The sequence below is a fragment of the Camelus ferus genome, chromosome 9, assembly GCF_009834535.1.
Source record: "Camelus ferus isolate YT-003-E chromosome 9, BCGSAC_Cfer_1.0, whole genome shotgun sequence".
NCBI classification, from domain to species: Eukaryota; Metazoa; Chordata; class Mammalia; order Artiodactyla; family Camelidae; genus Camelus; species Camelus ferus.
The window spans coordinates 51321296-51339767 of NC_045704.1; the positions used below are offsets into that span (position 1 = coordinate 51321296).

General features: G+C 45.2%; 2 protein-coding genes across 10 annotated transcripts in view; one reads left to right on the top strand and one right to left on the bottom strand.

Moving 5' to 3' along the window:
- ADAMTS18 (ADAM metallopeptidase with thrombospondin type 1 motif 18) overlaps positions 1-18472 on the bottom strand; it is a 189343-nt gene that overhangs the window by 125080 nt on the left and 45791 nt on the right. For 3 of the 7 annotated variants that reach the window (XM_032486785.1, XM_032486788.1, XM_032486784.1), the window contains exons 1-2: positions 11206-11512; positions 7988-8304 (exon numbers count right to left, since the gene is read on the bottom strand). In XM_032486785.1, the coding sequence (XP_032342676.1) occupies positions 7988-8304; positions 11206-11494 (606 nt within the window). In that variant the 5' untranslated portion in view covers positions 11495-11512. Of the gene's footprint in view, positions 1-4040; positions 4272-7987; positions 8305-11205; positions 11532-18472 lie in introns of those variants that run through there. The other 4 variants (XM_032486787.1, XM_032486789.1, XM_032486790.1 and 1 more) reach the window with 4 other exon arrangements.
- LOC116665819 (translation initiation factor IF-2-like) lies at positions 11228-16802 on the top strand. Of its 3 annotated transcripts, none has more exons than XR_004322528.1 (2): positions 11228-11322; positions 16690-16802. XR_004322528.1 is itself a non-coding variant. In XM_032486815.1 (2 exons), exons 1-2 carry the CDS (start codon positions 11493-11495, stop codon positions 16717-16719), a joined length of 351 nt encoding a protein of 116 aa, XP_032342706.1. In that variant the 5' UTR covers positions 11491-11492; the 3' UTR covers positions 16720-16800. The 3 variants fall into 3 exon arrangements, 1 of the variants encoding a protein (XP_032342706.1); XM_032486815.1 differs by lacking the exon at positions 11228-11322 and adding an exon at positions 11491-11813 and having other exon boundaries at positions 16690-16800; XR_004322527.1 differs by lacking the exon at positions 11228-11322 and adding an exon at positions 13312-13448 and having other exon boundaries at positions 16690-16781.

The window sequence follows — 18472 nt, forward strand, 5'->3', positions numbered from 1 at the left end:
AAAGCAACTACACTGCCCTGCTTTACCACACGTGCCTTGATCCCAGTCTTCACCAATTTTTTGCTGCTTCCTCTTTGATTCTTTTTCCCTCACTTTGTTTCTTCCTAATTGATAAAGCAATGCTCACCTTCCCCCACAAAATCCCCAGGATTCTCTCCAGGATAAATGCCGACATTCAAGGGCTCATTTCCTTTTCTGACAGGCTTGGAAAGGTTCCAGGGCTGGAGCTTCAATTACTGGTTTGTTTGTTTTTTTTCTCACAGACCCTCTCCTAGTCCAAAGTCAAGAAATATTGAGGAACTATCATATGATCAAACAATTCCACTCCTGGGTCAATATCTGAAAAAGCCAACAACACTAATCCATAAAGACACATGCACCCCAATGTTCATAAAATCAATATTTAGAATAGCCAAGATACAGATGCAACCTAAATGTCCAACAGATGACTGGATAAAGAAGATGTGGTAGATATATAATGGAATATTACTCAGTCATTAAAAAAGAATGAAATTTTTGCCATTTGCAACAAGGTGGGTGGACTTGGCGGGTATTATGCTAAGTGGAATAAGTCAGCCAGAGAAAGACCAATATTGCATGATATCACTTACATGTGGAATCTAAAACATCAACAAACTAGTGAATATAACAAAAAAGAAGCAGACTCACAGATTCGGAGAACAAACTAATGGTTACCAGTGGGGAGAGTGAAGGGGGAGGGGACGAAGAGGTACAAACTACTATGTGTAAAATAAACAAGCTACAAGGATATAGTATACAGCCAAGGAATATAGCCAAGATTTTATAATAACTATAAATGGACTATAAACTTTAAAAATTATGAATCACTATATTGTACACCTGTAACATTATAATATTACTCACCAATTATAACTCAGTAAAAAAGAAAACAAAAACAAAAAGAAGAATTGAGGATGAAGCTCATCACAGATTGTCACAACCCTCAGAGACAGTCACCACTGCCACTGCACAGATGACAAGACTGAGGTGCATCGGTCCAGAGACCGATGTTCAGCGGCCATTCTCTAAGAGGCAGAGAGGAGGAAGAACGGGCCTTTCACCCTCCCATGGGAGTACCCTTCTAATCAGCTTGGGAGTCCTGCTCTCCACCAGGAACCTTGGGGATATCTTTTAAAAAGAGACTGGCTGTCATTTTGCTAGAAGTGTTGTCATGAGCAAATAATTACCTTCACAAATCATGTCTGAAGAAGGCATACAGGAAAGAGGGGGGAAAAAAAGGCTTTTTATCCTTGATGAATCAGGTCATAACCTAAGAAAGCATCTCCGATGTTGGGTCCGCCTGTACCCCAAAACTGAGAAATACAAAGCAGTCTAATCCGTAGTTTCACGTGATCTTCTCAAATGACCAGAAAGTTCCAAGGGGGTGTGTGTGTCATGCAGCAAGCCTCTGCTCGTTAATGAGGCCCCACAGAGCAGCACAGCCTGCTTGATTTCTGCCTGTCTGGACTAAGGTCATTTACCTTTAGCCCTTTTATGAATGGAAATCAGTTTTGCAAAGACTACTGGGCAGCAGTGACCAGCAACAGACAACGCAACAGCTGAGCTTTTGGAGTCGTAAAATACCTCTGAAAAAGGGAGATCAAAGGGTCCCTACTGCCTACTGAAACCCACCTGCTTCTACAGCTCCTTGCAGGGACCCAGCCTCTCTGCACAATGGGTCCCTGCAATCATAGTCCAAAAAGGCCACTGGTAAGAAAGAGACAATGGGGACATTAGGGCAGCCAGCCATGGAGGAGAAACCTCACTCACAGTTTAATTGTTGGGGACAAAGTAAAAAGAAAGAAAGGAAAACCAAGTGGCAGAACTGGACGGTCTGCATTAGGAATGAAGGCTGGAGGGACGGTGTGGTACTTGTTTGACTCTGAGTCCCGGATGCGGTGCCGAAGCTGGATCCTAATCGGAGACTAGACAGAAGATGCCAAAGGAACAGCACTGCGATCTGTCTCGCCAGCTGGGCCGTCACCGAGGTTACTAACCAGAAGTAAAGAACCAACACATCCCAGATCCAGGCGGAAATGCAAAACCGGTGACAGTGTTGGCATGCCTCTTCACTTGATTTTCACTTCGAGAATGGAGCTGGGTGTCAGAAGCCTTTTCAGCAAGAGGTGTATTTCCCCAACTGGAAGATGTGGTAATTAGATTTATTAGGTACCAATAAGGTGCAAATAACCGGAGACCTAAAAATTGCTCTTTAGTGGTGAACCGTGGAGCCCTGGGCAAATTTGATGGAAGCATGGCTTAAAAGCGGGGATGGGACAGCAGTCAAACTAGTATCAAAATTCCACATCCTGGAGCGCCACAATGCATGTCAGCACATTAAAAGGTGTGAAATGTATTACAGAAAAGACATTTGCTTAATCAAATTTGAACCTAAAGTTTCCTGAATCTTTGGGACTATATGGCCACTTAGAGTCATAAAACCCTTTTATTCCTGGAACACCTCCTAATTGGAGGTGTTAGAAATCAGCACCTAATACTGCAGCATCTCTTTGGGGAATCCTTGCTTTGGTGCTTTTCTTGTCACTCCCAGACTAAGAGAAACTCCTCAAAAAAAGTTTCCACAACCAAAGAAGTTAGGGAAACTTGTTAAAAGAGAGTTAAACAAACATCTTTAATGTAGGACGTTTCTGAGTTCTTAATATGCTGATCTAACACTGTACCTCAGGAAGTCTTTGTTCCAGGGCTCTGCTGAATCACAGCTTAGTTCAAAATAGAATAGCAATTTCTAGGTCTAAAATCACCACTCCATTTCCTCCTGGGAACAAAGTCCCATGAACCTGCATACAGAATCCATCTTGCTCACAGCTTTCTACACTGTGTTACGAACAGTACCTGCTGTAACAGAGGCTCATCGATAGCTGTGGAATGACAGAATCATTCAGTGTGTCTTTCCAGTCAGTTCTCCAAATACCACATTTCCACTACCTTTCAGAAAAGGGAGCAATCTGTCAAACCAACAGCAATTATGAAAACAATCTGCCTGTGTGTTCAGTGTCTTAATCTGATGGTCCGCTAATGTTCTTATGCATTAGAATCACTTGGAGAATTAAAAATACACACTCCTGGGCCCAGCCTCCCTGATCTTCTGTTATGGGTAAAGAAATTTAAATTTTCAACATTTAAAGTGATTCTAATGCAGCTGATCACACTCTGAAAATCACTGTCCTCATAAAAAAAAAAAAGGAGCACGGAGGTGGAACATTTTTGGGTAGAAGGAAATGTATGTAAGAAGAAAGACACAGATTTGTTCTAGCATCCCAGAAAACAAAATTAAGAAGTACAAGTCAAAGTCTTAAGAAGGTAGGTTGCAGTTCAACATCAAAATGAATTGTCTCCTGACAATGGCGTGGGCTTCCTAGATGTAGTGACTGTCTCATCAATGTGGTCGTCAAGAAGCTGGGTACAGTAGAAAGAACGTACATGGCAGATAGTGATGTGATGAGATTAGTTTAATCTGCAACCCTGAGATTCTGGGGGCAAAGTTCTGCAAACCCAGATAACTGTCACAGAGTGTAAGGCAGTCAGGAGTAGGGGGCAGTAGTAGGCTGGAGAGAGCTTGCTTCTGCTTAAAGGCACTCAACATTTTAAAAACCATCACCCCCAAACACAATGGTAGGCAGGATTTACTCATGGAAGTTTGCAGCTCCTGTCTGTTCAATTATTCCAAGTAAATAACTGCCTACCTAACTCCTGAGTAAAATGAGACCCATCATTATGGGGGGGGGGGCAGGGAGTGGAGGGTTACATTTTAAGAGAGAATTTTGAACATAGTTTGTGAGTTATAAATTCCCTGCCAAAGAAATCCTAGCTACTGATTTCTAGCAGATGGACTGACTGATTGATTGATTTCACTATTATAACCCTTCCACCCTTTCTCACTCTCTCCTGGGGTTTCCCAAGCAGTCAAGATAATGGTTTTCCTACTGGTACTTTTTTATCTAAAGGTGACTTACTACTTTTTTAATATATACAGATGCACACTAGAAGATTGCTCTCACCTCTAAGTCATTCTGATCCCAGTTGCTCAGCACCCCCCTTCTTGGTGAATTCAGGTGGAAGAAGATTCATCTCTCGGGCTGATTCACCTCCTGTCAGTTTCTGTGTTCATGGAAGAAGAGTCCTTTTCTCGTATAGCCTGTGAAATTTGATGAGTCTCTCCACCAAGCATGTTACAGACTTGTCCCTCTCCTGAATCCCTGATCACCTGCTATTCTGAATTACAGTAGTTGCTAATTCACTTTAGAGAAGATGTGAGCTCCTTGTTTGACCAAAGAAGGTGAGCAGTGTCAATGGGTTCTGGGTAACCAGAAGGATAAGAAATTCTTGCTGTTGACATGATTATTTCCATCCATCCCCAACCCTCAATGTGCCTAGTAATGAGATCCCTCCATGTGGAGCCTCCAGCAATCTCACACTGCTCACTACTGCTGTTCGATAGTGTTTCAAAAGCAGGTCAATGCATTGTTAGTGTTTCATAGCCATAGTACCAAAGATGCTAAGATGGCAAAATCAAATGTTTACCTTGCCTCATCTATTTTTCCTATTCACAGGGAAAGGAAAAAACACCCCAATTTGGGCTGAAAACATTGATAGGAATCCCCCACTTTGGAAAGTTTGCTTTATGCCACTTTGCTTTTACATTAAGTATCTGTTTTCATGAGCCAAAAGAAATCCCAAGAGAAGTTTTGCTTTTATGAATAAAGACCCAAAACAAAAATAGCCTTCAGCACTGGTTTGTTGGTTTTGCAGAGCCATTACAGAAGCAGTGCTCACCATAAGCAGGGAGAGGGGCAACACCAAGCTCCTTCCCCAGGATCTGCACTCAGCATCTCCGCATCAAGTCCATAGCTTTGAACTGTGTCTGTGAGCATTTGCACTTGATGTCAATTTACCTTTTTTGTACATTTATTACTAAAATGTGTCCTAAGGTAATTATTTCTTTCCTTTGGATATCTTGGCTTACAAAACGTTGCATAGACTTTCGGGTAACAGGGTAAACCTGTATCCTATATATGTCCATATATGATATATCTCACAAAAGAGGGTATACAAATGGCCAATAAGCATAAGAAAGGATACTCAACTTCATTAACCATCAGAACATGCACACTAGACCCATAATGAGGCATCACATCATAGTCATCAATCTAAGAGGCTTCAATGGAAAAGACAAACAATAGCAAGTGCTGGTGAGGATATGGAGCAACTGGAACTCTCATACAGTGGGGTGTAAATTGTTTCAAAGTGCAACCATTTTGCAAAGCTGCTTGGCAGAATCTAGTAAAACAGAATATATAAATACCCTATGACCCAGCCACTCCAGTCTTTGGTATGTTTCCCTAAGCCAACCAAAAGGCATAGACAAGAATGTTCAGTAGTATTGCTCAGAACAGCCTCAAACTGAAAACAATTCGAATGTCCACCAACCATTAGATAGAAACAACACAGAATATTCATACAGAGGAGTCTTGTGCGACCCTCTCCTACTTATGTAAAATTTCACAATAGGTGAAATTAAAGTATGTCAGAAATTAGGACAGCAGTTACTTCTGGTGGACAGTGATTTAGAAGGGGGTCAGGGGGGTCTTCTGGAGCCCTGGTTATGTCTCGTTTTATGTGGTTGTTGATCTTTGATCTTACAGGAGTATGAACTTTAAAAAAATTCATTAGGCTGTACTTGACAATTTTTGCATTTTTCTGTACATTTTTGCACTAGTCTGTATATACATTACACTTCAATGCGAGATTACCAACATAAAAACAAAGTGATGTCTCAGCTTCTCAGTTGTGGTTCTATTCTCTTGTTTCACTCTTCTTACAGTTTAATGGAAGATAGATGCATGCATTTGTATTTTGCAGTTGTTTGGCAGGGATGGGTGGAGGTGTGTCATGCAAAGCTTGATATTCTCCTGACCTCATACTAAGTGGTCCCTAATGGGGTCAATCAATTAGATAATTAAGAGTCAGATGCCAAGAGATGGTAGTGGTCTTAGAAATCATTTTCCATGGTTCAGGAGAGGAAACTGAGGCCTAGAGAAGTCAAGTCAATTAGGGATATGCAGCTGGCTTGTTGAAAAGTAGGAACAGAATCTGAGTTTCATGAATTCAATTTATATCAGCCTGATACACAGGCAGATGTGGTTGCCAATTCCTTCTTTCACCTGTCACAGAGAGGGAAATGTTTACCTTGCCTCATTCTGTGTGTTAAGTGGTCATTTGTTCCTTCTTCAAAAGTGCATCTTCTCCTTAGAAGAAATAACCCAACATCTATTAATATGAGACAGTTGATCAGATTTCTTATACTCACAGAGAGCAGAATCCTGAGAGCTAAACATGGGTAGACGAAGTTCTGCTGAAACTAGAACAGCCATAGAGCAAGTGTTTCCTTCCAGGAATTCCTGCCACATTTCCCATGTAAGAAGTCACTTAATCCCCAGAGCCCTGTGATGTAAACCCTCTTGTTATTATTACCTTTTTTAGAGAGAAAGAGACTAAGGCACAGAGAGGTTAATAACTTGCCCAAGGTCCTACTAGTAAAGCGCTAGTGTGAAAATGACCTTGGGCAGACTGCTCGTAACCACTGTCTTCTGTGGAATGGGGGAGTTTAAACTGCTATGGCAGAGTGTCTAAGTTCCTTCTGAAGATGTTAGGATATCAGAATGGACAGAAGAGAGGGAAATACTGGAGGGTGTATTTCCCTCCAACCAAACCAACCAAACAACAACAAAAACAAGATATATTCATGTGTGGGGGCCACCTATGTGTGTATAACCATGTTATTATAACCTATGTATTATATGTTATTATAGTAACATGCATGTTATTATGACCTATATAGTATATATAGGTCATTAATAATCCATATGATTCATTTAAACAGATGAAACAGGAAATGTTTGAATCTTTTTTGTCTTATTTTTCTTATCCTCTATACTTTATAGACTATACCAAAAAATATCCTAATTCTGGTGGTGATAAAAATATTTAAGCTAAATTTCAAGCCGCAATAGGAAATGAAAGTTAAATAATAAAGCTTCAGTGAGCCAAGAACATGGGCGTCCTTAATCACCAGCACCTAAGCCACTCCTTCTTGCTCTGACATAATCCATCATGTACACTACTAATTACATCCTCAACTGGGCTTTCTCATGTTTTCCTTCTCCCGGTCATGCCAGAGCACGACCAGTGTGTGTCTCAACACACATCAACTCTTCTGTCAGTTGCAGACACTTGCTAATTGCAACACCAGAGGAAATCCACCAAACACCATTTATTGCCTCATATATGATTCAATTCTGAGACAAGTATCATTTACACCAATATTCTTGTCCTGGAGCTCAATAGTTGAGGATCACACTGAGGAAATGACACTTGTCCTAAATGCTTTTTAAGTGTTCTGCCTTCCTGGATACCACGCTCACTCCCGCCAGCCCTTGAACATGCCACACTGCACTCGGTAAGGCGTCTTACGTGAGCAAGACAACATGAACAGATTAGTTAAGAGAGAACGAAAAGCCTCCCTTGCACAGGGAAGGGTGGGCTTCACAGGCTGTGAAATCTATCTTGTATCACATACAGTCTGCGTGTTTCAAAGCACCGTGGACACCCGCAGCTTGTTTTATATAAAGCCTGGCCTCTCAAGACTTCCCAAAGCGAATGGCATCCATCAACTTAATTTCCTTGGGGATTGTCTCAAACATGGAGAAAGAAGAGGCCCAGACTATTAAACATCAAAAGAACATTCTAAATGATAATTAAAGTTCTATTATATTTTCCTTTTCTGGGAGCAGATTAGATTAACTCAATTGAGAATATTATACATATCAAAGCTGACAGTGTCAACGTGTGGAGTTGACAGGAAGGACACAATATTGCAGGCATCTGTTCACTCAAGTTACACAAAACACAGGAAAGAGGGAGCTGACTCCGAGTCGGGGGTGCTTACCAAGCCGGCACACGTAGACACAGCGACGGAGGACGAGCTGTCGTTTCGGATAAATCCCTGATAGAAACATCGCGGCACTGAGGGTTCCCGAGGCTCTGAAGCACCATCCTTTCCAAGTACCTGGACGATAAAGTGACTGCTCAAAATCGCCGAGGGTGTAAGTTCTAAGTGTAGTTCCTGTCCAAATGCTGAAAATCGGTAATGCAGGGAGCTGCTGGCAGTCTGCGCGGACCGCTTTTTCCTGCCGTTGTGCAAAATGTCGTGTGAAATATATGACCCGCCCGAGTCCACTTCTACCGGCGTGACAAAGACGTAATCTGCAATGGGAAAGGTTTGGCTGTCAGCACCCAGAGCCCACAACGCCAAAGGGTCCCTTTCCAGCAGGCTGACAAAGCAATGCACCGCTTAGAGGGATCTTTGTTTCCGTTGCCGTGCCCTCAGACTACATTTAATTCAGAGCAGCTCATGACAAGGAGAATCTTGCTGGCTTGACAATTAGCTCTGCCCCAGCAATTCCTGCAGAAACTCAAAGTCAAGCACAATCTTGATGAATGTCAAGAATGTCTGTGGACAATACAACTCTCACGCTCTGCAGAGAGAGACGGACTTTTTATATACTAGTCATAGAGCCATCCACACATAAAGTTGACTTGGGGGAGACAATATTAATAAATACAAAACCACAAAGCAAAGAAAGGAATGCTTTTTTTGCCAAAGAGATGATATCTTTGTGTTTCAACTACATTGGGAGCATTTTGGCAATGGGGGCAGAGTTTAAATTTCAAACGATAACTCACAGTGCTGAGTAATTTGAGATGCAGTTTCAGATAATTAACAAGTAACTGCAGTTCTATATTTCCAGAATTAATTATATGTGATAATAAAACTCCGGCACTTGTATCACTCAACATTTTACAATGAGCTTCACTGGGACAATTCCATTTAATTGTCAGCATAAAATAGAGTGGATACATAAAAATGCCTCGAAATTGTCAGAAATCTCCTATACAGCCTGACGTTTAAAATTGCTCAGACATGTTGGCGGGGGCGTGTCAGATCAGGGGACACCTGGAAAGACATGTTTAAAAATACCTTCACCACTGCTCCCTAGAGCAGCACTACCTGCTGCCTGTCCCAGAAAGGAGGCGCTAAACAACAGATCCGCTGCTTGAAAAAAAACCGAGGCCAGGCCACTGTTTTCTATCACACAACATTGAAACTGAAAAGTATCATCCCACCAAATGACTTGGAAAATGCCCTCTGTGCATTAAAAAACGCTCTGCCTTTCCACTTTCTAGGGACAGAATGGGAAACTAATCTGGAATGTGTTTTGAAAGATTCCAAATAACTAAGAGGCACATTTGAGTCACTTGGGTCCTTGGTTACTGGAGGAGGAAAAGAAAAGAGGAATTTCCTTTCTCCCAAAAAGGTCAACAACCAACAACCAAAAACAAACAAACATAAAACCTGTAAGGAATGAACAGAAGCCGTGTAGCTAGCAGAGATCCATGAGTGATAGTCTAATTGGATCTATGTTTGAAAAAAAAAAATCCCACTATGACAATAGTTTTCAGCTGTGTTCTACTGGGTATGAACTATCTGTGACTTACTGTTTGAGAAATTCTCATTCTTAAAATAGTCTTTAGATTCTCCCCATTTTCTCCTTCACTTCTTTAACTAGAAACACTATCTAATGGTTCATGCATATAAATAATTGAAAAAAAAAGTTTTCTCTTTTCTTCACCTTAACAAATTGGGCAGGTTATACACGATTTCTCTTCTCTTAAAAATCTCTATTATGTTGCTTCCCTGGTAGGTGGCTCTTGAAGAGACACCTTTTCTTAGCAACAGACCATCTCCACCCCGCTAAAACCGAACTGTGAAAACCATCCCTCACCTACACTCCAGACAGACTCTCTACAACAAGTGAACTCTTACCTCCTTGTCCATAACCATCGGCAACTCTGCCTGCTCTTAGTCGGGAGAACTTGCAGGAGCCTTATCCAGCCAGCCTTCCGCAGAAGTAGCCTGCAAAGCCCCCCACCCACACACCTGCTGCTAGTTTGTTTCCAAGGGGAGAATGAGCAGGCTGAGGGGAACATTCAGTCCTTGATGGAAAAATGGGGGCAGTCAGAGCGTCTGTAATGAGTGAGCTGATTAATCAGCTCAGGGGCTGCCTAAAGATGAGGTCCTTACAGGTGACAGCTGAAACGGAGGGGACCTCCAACCTGATGAAACGATGAAGAGTTGTTCTAGAAAATGCAGCCAGCCTCTCTGGTTGGAAAAAAGCGAATTCTTGGCTTTCCCCTGTCCCCCCATTCACCCACTCCCTGACACAGCCTTTCTCCAGGACTCTGCCATTCCCCACTCTCCCAAGAAGGATCCCTGGTCCCCAAACAGGAGGACCAGACAGGAGAAGGCGATAACCCTGCAAGGCTAAAAACTACAAAGCCCCAGCTGGACATCAGGCTCCTGTTATAGATACCTTGGCTCCGGGATCAGCTGTTCTCCGCTAGCTGGGGAACAATGGAAACAAGGATTTCCCTTCCAGGCGCCAGGGTGAAGTTAATAAATGACAGAAGTTAAAGGTGTTTTGGAGATTTGCAGCTCGGGAACCTCAAAAGACATGTCCCCCGTCCCCCTCCCCCCTCCCAACCTCAGAGACCTCAAGCTACCTGCTCTCCTCTTTAAAAGCCATCTCTGGGAATCACGACACTAGGGTAAAGAGAAGGATAGAAGAGAGGAAAGGGAGAAAAGGGACAGGAGTGGTGAGGGGGGAGGGAAGATTGGGGGAAGGGAAGATGGGGGAGCAAGGGGCATGTTCTTTCTTCCCCCACCAAGAATTCGTTCCTGCCGGCTTTTCCGGAAGAGGAAAGAAATGAGGAAGGTGTCTTTTAGTATCAGCCACCTGGTCAGTGTCCACTCACTTTCTAATTTCTCTCCACAGCAAGAATTTTTTTTTAACCCGCCGTCTGTGAACGAGGGAAAGTATTGTTTTCTCATTTATGTGACTTGAAGCTTGAGATACAGATTCTTTTGATAAATTCAGAGTCCTTGCCTCATCTCCCCTTTCCAAACAGGAACCATTTCCAGGACGCGCACACACCTGCCATGTGGCGGAGGGTGGGGGGTGAGCTTTTCTACTTGTCTCTCTTCGGGGGAAAGGAAGGGACAAAGTGCCCGGAAAGGCGCTTCTGGGATAGGGGGCGAATACGAACCGTGGTTTAATCCGCTGCTGCCGCCGCCGCCGCCGCCGCCGCCGCTGTCACTGGCTAAGGCTGCGGCGACCGACGCACAGCAGAGACAGCACAGCTGGAGCGCCTGCAAGAGAAAAGGTGACCCCGCAAGTGAGGGGGCGCGGTGAGGCCGGCGTCCCCGGCCACCCCGCCGTTGGCGCGCCCCTCGACGGGCACCTGCCTTGGCTACGCGCCCCCGTCCCGCCGGCCCCCACGGCGGGCCCGAGCGGGCAGCGGGGAGGGCGCACGCGAGCAGGAGGGCGCACTCCATGGTCAGGTGCGGGCGCGGTGGCTGCGGGCGGCGCGCATTCTCCCCGCCGCCCCCGGAGCGCAGCGCTCCAGGTGCGGCGCCAGGTAGGAGCCGCCGCCTCTCACCTCGCGGGCCAGACGCGCCGGGCCTCCCCGGCTCCGGCCGGCCCCGCGCCCTCCCCTCCCGCCGGCGCCGGTCCGCGCAACGCCGCCTGCAGCTCCCGGGGGCGGGACCCGGGAGCCCCGGGTCGGGGCTGGCGCGCGCCTCCGAGCGCAGACGGCCAGGGGACTGTCCGCACCCGCCCGCCTCCGCGTCCGTCCGTGCGTCTGTCTGGGTCGGGGTGAGCGTCTGAGGTTCCCGGGGCGAGCCGCGCCAGCTGGCTCCCCCAGCGCGCCCGAGCCGAGCGCCCGCCTCTCCACCGCACGGTGATTGGCGACCGGCGGCTCCCGGGCCCGTCTGAGCCCCCGGGCTGGTGCAAGGGCGTGGGATTCCCCGCTCCCGCTCCGAGGGAGGGGGCGTAGGGGGAGGGGAGGCTGGGTGAGAGTCAGGGGGAGGGAGGGACCGACCGCCGAGGGAGGGAGGGGAGCGCCCTGGGCCAGGCTAGGAAAACGTAACTGAAGCGCACGGAGGGAAGGGCAGAGCGAGGAGAGGGTTGGGGACCGCGCAGGGAGTGGGGGCGCTCAGGTGAGCGGTGCGACTTCTTTCGCTGCCTGTGCAGACTTCTCTTTTACAAGGCTGCTGGCGAGACAGCTCAGGTATTTAGCGTTCTCATCACCTCCAAAGTGCCAGGTACCAGCCTCCCCCCTTCCCGCCCCGCTTGCTATCGCTCACCTCGGGCCCTATCCTGTCCCAGGTGGGAATGATTAACCCCTTGCTAGGCTATGGAAACAGGGCTCAGCGGGACGCAATGTAGCCTCGCCACCCAAAGAATAATGCCGGCAGCTTGCAAACGTCAGGCTGCCTGGAGGGCTGGAAGTATGAGCCCCGTCACTGCCTGCAGCGTGTGAAAACCCGGGCTGCCTGGCGGTGGCCTCGCCTCTTCGAGCGACCATGTTTCCAACTCCTTAAGATTGAATCCTAGCCCCAGGCCCCACCCCCCTAACCTAACAGAAACCAGCCGTAAGAAACAGTCACCACCATCACCGTGAGGGCGCATCCCATTTGCTGTGTGTCTTCATTTACTCAACGCGTTTACTTGATCTTTTGATCCCTGCGGTTTGCAGTGAGGAACAAAATCTACTCCCTTTACAGGCTAATGGAAAAGACCCTCAAGGGATAACTCAATAATAATAGAACCAAAAAAGATCACTAATTCGGTATAGGAAAACAGTGGGCTTCTGAATTGCAAAGAATAACAGAATCTAATTTAGTTGGGCAGCCGTGGGGGTGGGGGAATGAGTGTAACTGTAAGATGTCTCTTAGGAGCTGATATTCCAAATAAGATCAAAGAGGGTGGGTCCGTTTTATAAAGAAAGGAGTGAGATCTTGCACGTCAGGGGAGAGAGCTCAGCGTAACTGAAGGTCTTGAAGTAGGAAACGTGCTTACAAGGATGAAGACTTCCAGGCCAGAAGGAGAAACAGAAACAGCAGATGGCCAGGTCAACAGGACCTGCTAGGCTGGGGTAAAGCACGTAGGAAACTTGGATTTAAGGTATGAGTGAGTGAGTGAGTGAGTGAGTGAGTGAGTGTGTGTGTGTGTGTGTGTGTGTGTGTGTGTTAAAAAAAATAGAATCAAGGTGAGAAATGACAGTGCTTTGGACCAGAGTGGAGACAGCAAAGGTGGATGTATACCCGGCTTCTAAGGGCACTGAGGTGGTGAAGATGAGGTGCCCGTCACAGTTTAGAACAAGTGACAGTTCAACGTGCATAGTCTGTTTCATCAGACGCAGCAGTGAAGATGTCAGCCTGGGGCTGGGGAAGCAGAGAAGGTGGCACAGCTTCTGCCTATGGGACAACTCTCCAGAAAGGCTTCATGGTGAGAAAATCAAGGTTAAACAAATCTCTTGGGTTTCACGATATAAACTGTTTAAGCTCTTGTGGCCTCCATTTTATAATCTGTAAAAGAGGAATAAACACAGTGTAGCAAAAGGATATCCCAAGGATTAAGTGAATGTTTCTCTGAGCCCTTTACAAGTGGGTTTTAAAAGTAAGAACAGATGATGCCCTGGAGTTCAGTTACTCCATCCATCCTATGTCAGACTTCAATGTAAGTCAAATCACCCACGAAGCTGGCTGAAAATGCAGATTCCTGGGCCACAAGCCATGGAAATTCTGATTCACTAGATTTGGTATTGGGCCCAAGTATGCATTTGTAGCAAGCAGCTACAGGTGATTCTAACACAGGTGACTTGAGTGCTTTATGTGATTTCATGCAAGAACTGGATACTAAAGAAAACTGGACATCAAGGAAATGTGGTAAAAACTGTGTTCAAACAATGAGGTCCTACTGTGTAGCACAGAGAACTATATTCAATATCTTGTAATAGCCTATAATGAAAAAGAATATATATATGTATATCTGAATAACTATGATGTAAACCAGAAACTACCACAACATTATAAATCTACTATAAACAAAACCAAACAAAACAAAACAATGGTGCTGGAAGTCATGGCACCAAGCAAAAGACTGGATAAAAAAAGGACAGTGGGATTGGACAGCATTTTGAGTCATATCATCTAGTGAACTCTACAGGAAGCTGGAGGGGTGCACAGTTTGTCCACACTTGCCTGAAAATAACCATGTCTCTCCAGAGAGACACCTTTGCATAAAGCCATCCACACCCCTTTGGTCTCCCTCTCTTGAGGTCAGTAACAGACATTACTCACCATGGTCAGGGCCTGAGTCTCCGAGAGCACTTCTGCACTTGTGCTCTGTGCCAGACTGGTATTTCTCACCCTCAGCACTATTGTCACTGGGGCTGGATAATCCTCTGGGGTGGGGGCTGTCCTGTGCATTGTAGCGTGGAGAGAGGCATCTCTGGCCTCTACCCTCTACATGCTAGTAGCACTCCCACAATTGTGACAAAATGTGACATTACCAGGTGTTCCCCTGAAGGAAAATCGCCCCTAGTGAGAACCTGGATGCATAGTGTGGATCCCAATCCTATGCTTTGGCATTTGCATCAACCTCGAGCCTCATGGCCTCTCATTCAACTGGACAATTGTTTGTTGAGTGCCCACTGCTGGGGGACTGGCAGCCTCCTCTTGAACCTAATCTAAGTGTCCCGTCGCCCAGTGATTTTTGCAGCTCTTCCCCCCACTCTTGGAAACCTTTGCACCCAGTCGATCCCAGACCTCCATGGTTTGGTATGGAAACGAAGACCCATTTCTCACATACACCTGTGTGAGCAAAACTTCCCATTCCATTCATCTGCAGATGACTGGGTCTAATTTCTTCTAGAAGGTCGATACACAAACACTGCAAAACTATAACTTCTGGGATGATTTTCTACACTCAATTTTCCAGGAACTAGCCCTGCAATATGTATAAATTGCCTCTAGATGGTGACAGAGAGTCAGGAGCACATGGTCCTTTTAGCTGTAAATTGCAAAGGAGCACCTGCTTCTCAATGTCTTGTTGGAAATCTAAATCTTAGCCGATTTTAAAACTACATCTAAGACACTATAAAGAATATATCAAGTTCACAGTAATCTTTCTCAGTTCATTTGAGCTTCTGTAATAGAATTCCACAGCCTAGGTGGCTTAAAAACAACAGAAACTTCTTAGTTCTGGAGGCTGGGAAGTTCAAGGTCAGGGTGACCACAGATTCAGTGTCTGGTGAGATCTGCTCTCTGGTCCATAGACAGCTTTCTTTTGGCTGTGTCCTCACACAGTGGCAGGGGCAAGGGGTCTCTCTGGGGTCTCTTTTATAAGGGTACTAACTCTTTTCCTGAGGTCTTGACCCTTATGACCCAATCACCTCCCAGAGGCTCCACTCCCAAATGCCATCATACTGGGGGTTAGGGTTCAATATCTGAGTTGGGGGAGGCACAAACATTCAGTTCACTGCATGAACCAACAGGAAAAAAGAGAAAAATCTCTGTCATGTTGTATTTGGTCACACTTAGCCCAGAGCCTGGAACACAGCAGGCATTCAGTAAGTAGTTCTAAGAAGGAAGAGAGGGAGGAAGGAAGGAAAGAAAGGAGGAAGGAAATGGTGACAAAATGGAGAGATTGCACAGTTTCACTTTTAACTATCGGAGAGCATTCCCCCTGTCTCTTTTACAATCAGTGTCACAGTTCTAGGCATTGGTTTCTCATCTTTTCCTTTTTTCTTTTTTTAACGTTTTTTATTGAGTTATAGTCATTTTACAATGTGTCAAATTCCAGTGTAGAGCACAATTTTTCAGTTATACATGAACATATATATACTCATTGTCACTTTTTTTTTTTCACTTTGAGCTATGGTTTCTCATCTTTTTAAACAGACATAACTTTAACCTTTATTTCAAGATAATATGTTTTAAGCCATGTACCTCCTCCTGGCCAGAGCAAGAAATACACAGCAATCCCTGTTATTTATTCACTTTTCCCTCGATCTCTGCTCCGTGAAGATGCAGGGCTTTCTTCCACAGAAAGAAACACTCAGCCCCTCTCCCACCATGCGTGACCTTCACAGAGCGATGCTGTCCCTCCCCTGGCATTTTAAAGCTGCATTAAATGGTCTGTCAGGTTTTATTGAATAGATTCCTGCAGAAAGTATTTCCATGTTCAAAGAGAAAGATGTCCAAAGCCATGTATCCAAACTTAGAACAGGGTCAAACAGAAAGAGAAAACAAGACTTACCTTATTTCAACACAGTAGCCAAAAAGAAAAACAAAGAGATGGAAATAGCTTTACGTCCTTGAAGCTCCGAGAGGCAAGGGCTGCCTTCTGGCTGATGTCTCAGAAACAAGGTGCTGTTAACAACACCGTCCTTAAAAACAGCGGGCAAGCGGGGAGATGGAGCAGGAGGAAGATGACAGAGCAGCAACTTCTTTAGAGATAATATCCAAAAAGATAAGGTGTTTACCACCCAAAATAGTGAAATTCAACAAATGACATGCATAGAATGATTTTTGTTGGGGACAATAGATTCTCCTCAAACACAATTTAGGAATTACCAACTGTCCCCACCTCCTCAAATTATACTTAGTCTCTCATTATACCTTCTTGAGACATTGGCATTGATTTCTTGTCTTTGTTACCTAATGTTTCTTTGCTCTATTTTCAGTCTTATCCCAAGCCCTACGATGAAAAGTAGTTTGTCTGCTCAAGGCTGAAGAGGCAGTGTTAGAACTAGACTCCCTATTCCTATTAAGAAACTCAACGCCAAGTTCTGCATTCTGCATAATGATGAATGAAATGGATAGTTTACAAAAGCTCTGGAAAAATACCAGGCTGCCTGAGAAAGGGAAATGACTTTAGTCTACATGAAGCGTTCTCTCATTCTCCACCACCAGATCTCATCATGCACAGGCTTAGACATCTGCCCCAAGGATTCCCCAACTCACAGCTCTAATGCCAGCCCGTCTTCCCAAAGCCCAGGACCGCCAAGACTGGGAACGACTACTGCTAATCAGAATCACCTGGGCAATTCTTAGATCTGCCATTCTTGGGCATCCCTGTGAATATCCCAATGAAGTGGGTCTGGGATGAGGCCCAGACATCTGTCTTTGCACCAACACCTGGGTGTTTCTGATGTAACTAAATCTATTACACACTCGTAATTGTGGCCCACTGTGCATGCACCTCCACTTGAATGCCAGCACTATTTCCCAGTCAACAGATTGAAAGCTTCTGGGACGCCTTTGACTCATTTCTGATTGTCAGCCGAGGGAGGCTGGAGAGGGATTCGAGGAGGTGAGCTGCCCCAGCCGGAAGAAGGCACGAGGAGCCGACATGCCCTGAATGAGGCTGAGCCAGGAGCCAAGGAGCCAACGTGGAGCGAAACAGCATTTCATTCTAGCACAACAAGATGGCGCGTCCCCAGTGTGGCGCACTTGTCCTTTTTTATATTGCTAGTGGCGCATGCGTAGTGTTCATAATGTGGACTCACGCTACTAGCGCATGCGTATATTTACCCCTTACCAGGTGCAAGCTATCGTGAACTTTGGTCTGGGCCCCACGGCCTACTTACTCACTTAAGGCTGCCGACACTGACTCACGGAGGAAGCAAAGTGTGGTAGAAAGAATAAAGGATGGGCTCAGGATTGAATCCTTGATACAGTGATGAGCGGGAGGTATTTGGTTTGATTTGATTTTCGAATTTTGGAGAAGGTGATATGCCTTCTGCATCTTTTCTTCTCCCTTCTTCTGGTTTAATCTACAATTTAGACCTGCCCAAACATAAGAACACTTTTTTTTTTGTGTGTGTGGCAAAAAATTACTGGCCAAAGAGGTGGAGTCTGGACTCAGGTGTGACCTATTAGAATCACTGACTGCTGTTGATCTACACAATTTGGGAGAATGAACCCGTCTTTCGGCTAAGGTTGTCACAATATGTGATTGAAGCCTGGATTTGTCCTCCTGAGCTGCAAAAAATGAAGCCCATCGAGTAGGAAGGAAAACATACAGGCTCCAGTTTGAGACCATAATTCTTGTACCTTCTCCTCAAATCCTTGAAATCACTGTCATTTAAGCCAAGAAACCTCTTTTCCAACTCCTTTCCTCTTTAAGTTGGTCTGTACTGGGTTCCTATCACTTTTAATCAAAGCTGTCCTCGTACTTTTGCTATGTGACCTTGAATGCAAAGCTTTTAACTTGTGCGGCTCTCACATGGGGTGAATCATCCCTACTTCACATCTTTTTATTTTCATGAGGGTTGAATAAAACATATGAAGTGTCTGGTGCAGAACCTAAAACCACTGGTGCTCAGTAAATGGTAGCCCTTCTCCCCCCCCCCCCCCCTTTTTTTTTTAACTTCTTTGAACCTTATTCCTACTTTCTGAGGCTGTGAACTCTTGCTCAGAGACAGATGCCATTGGAATGTTCTTTCATCCCAACTCCAGGCTGGA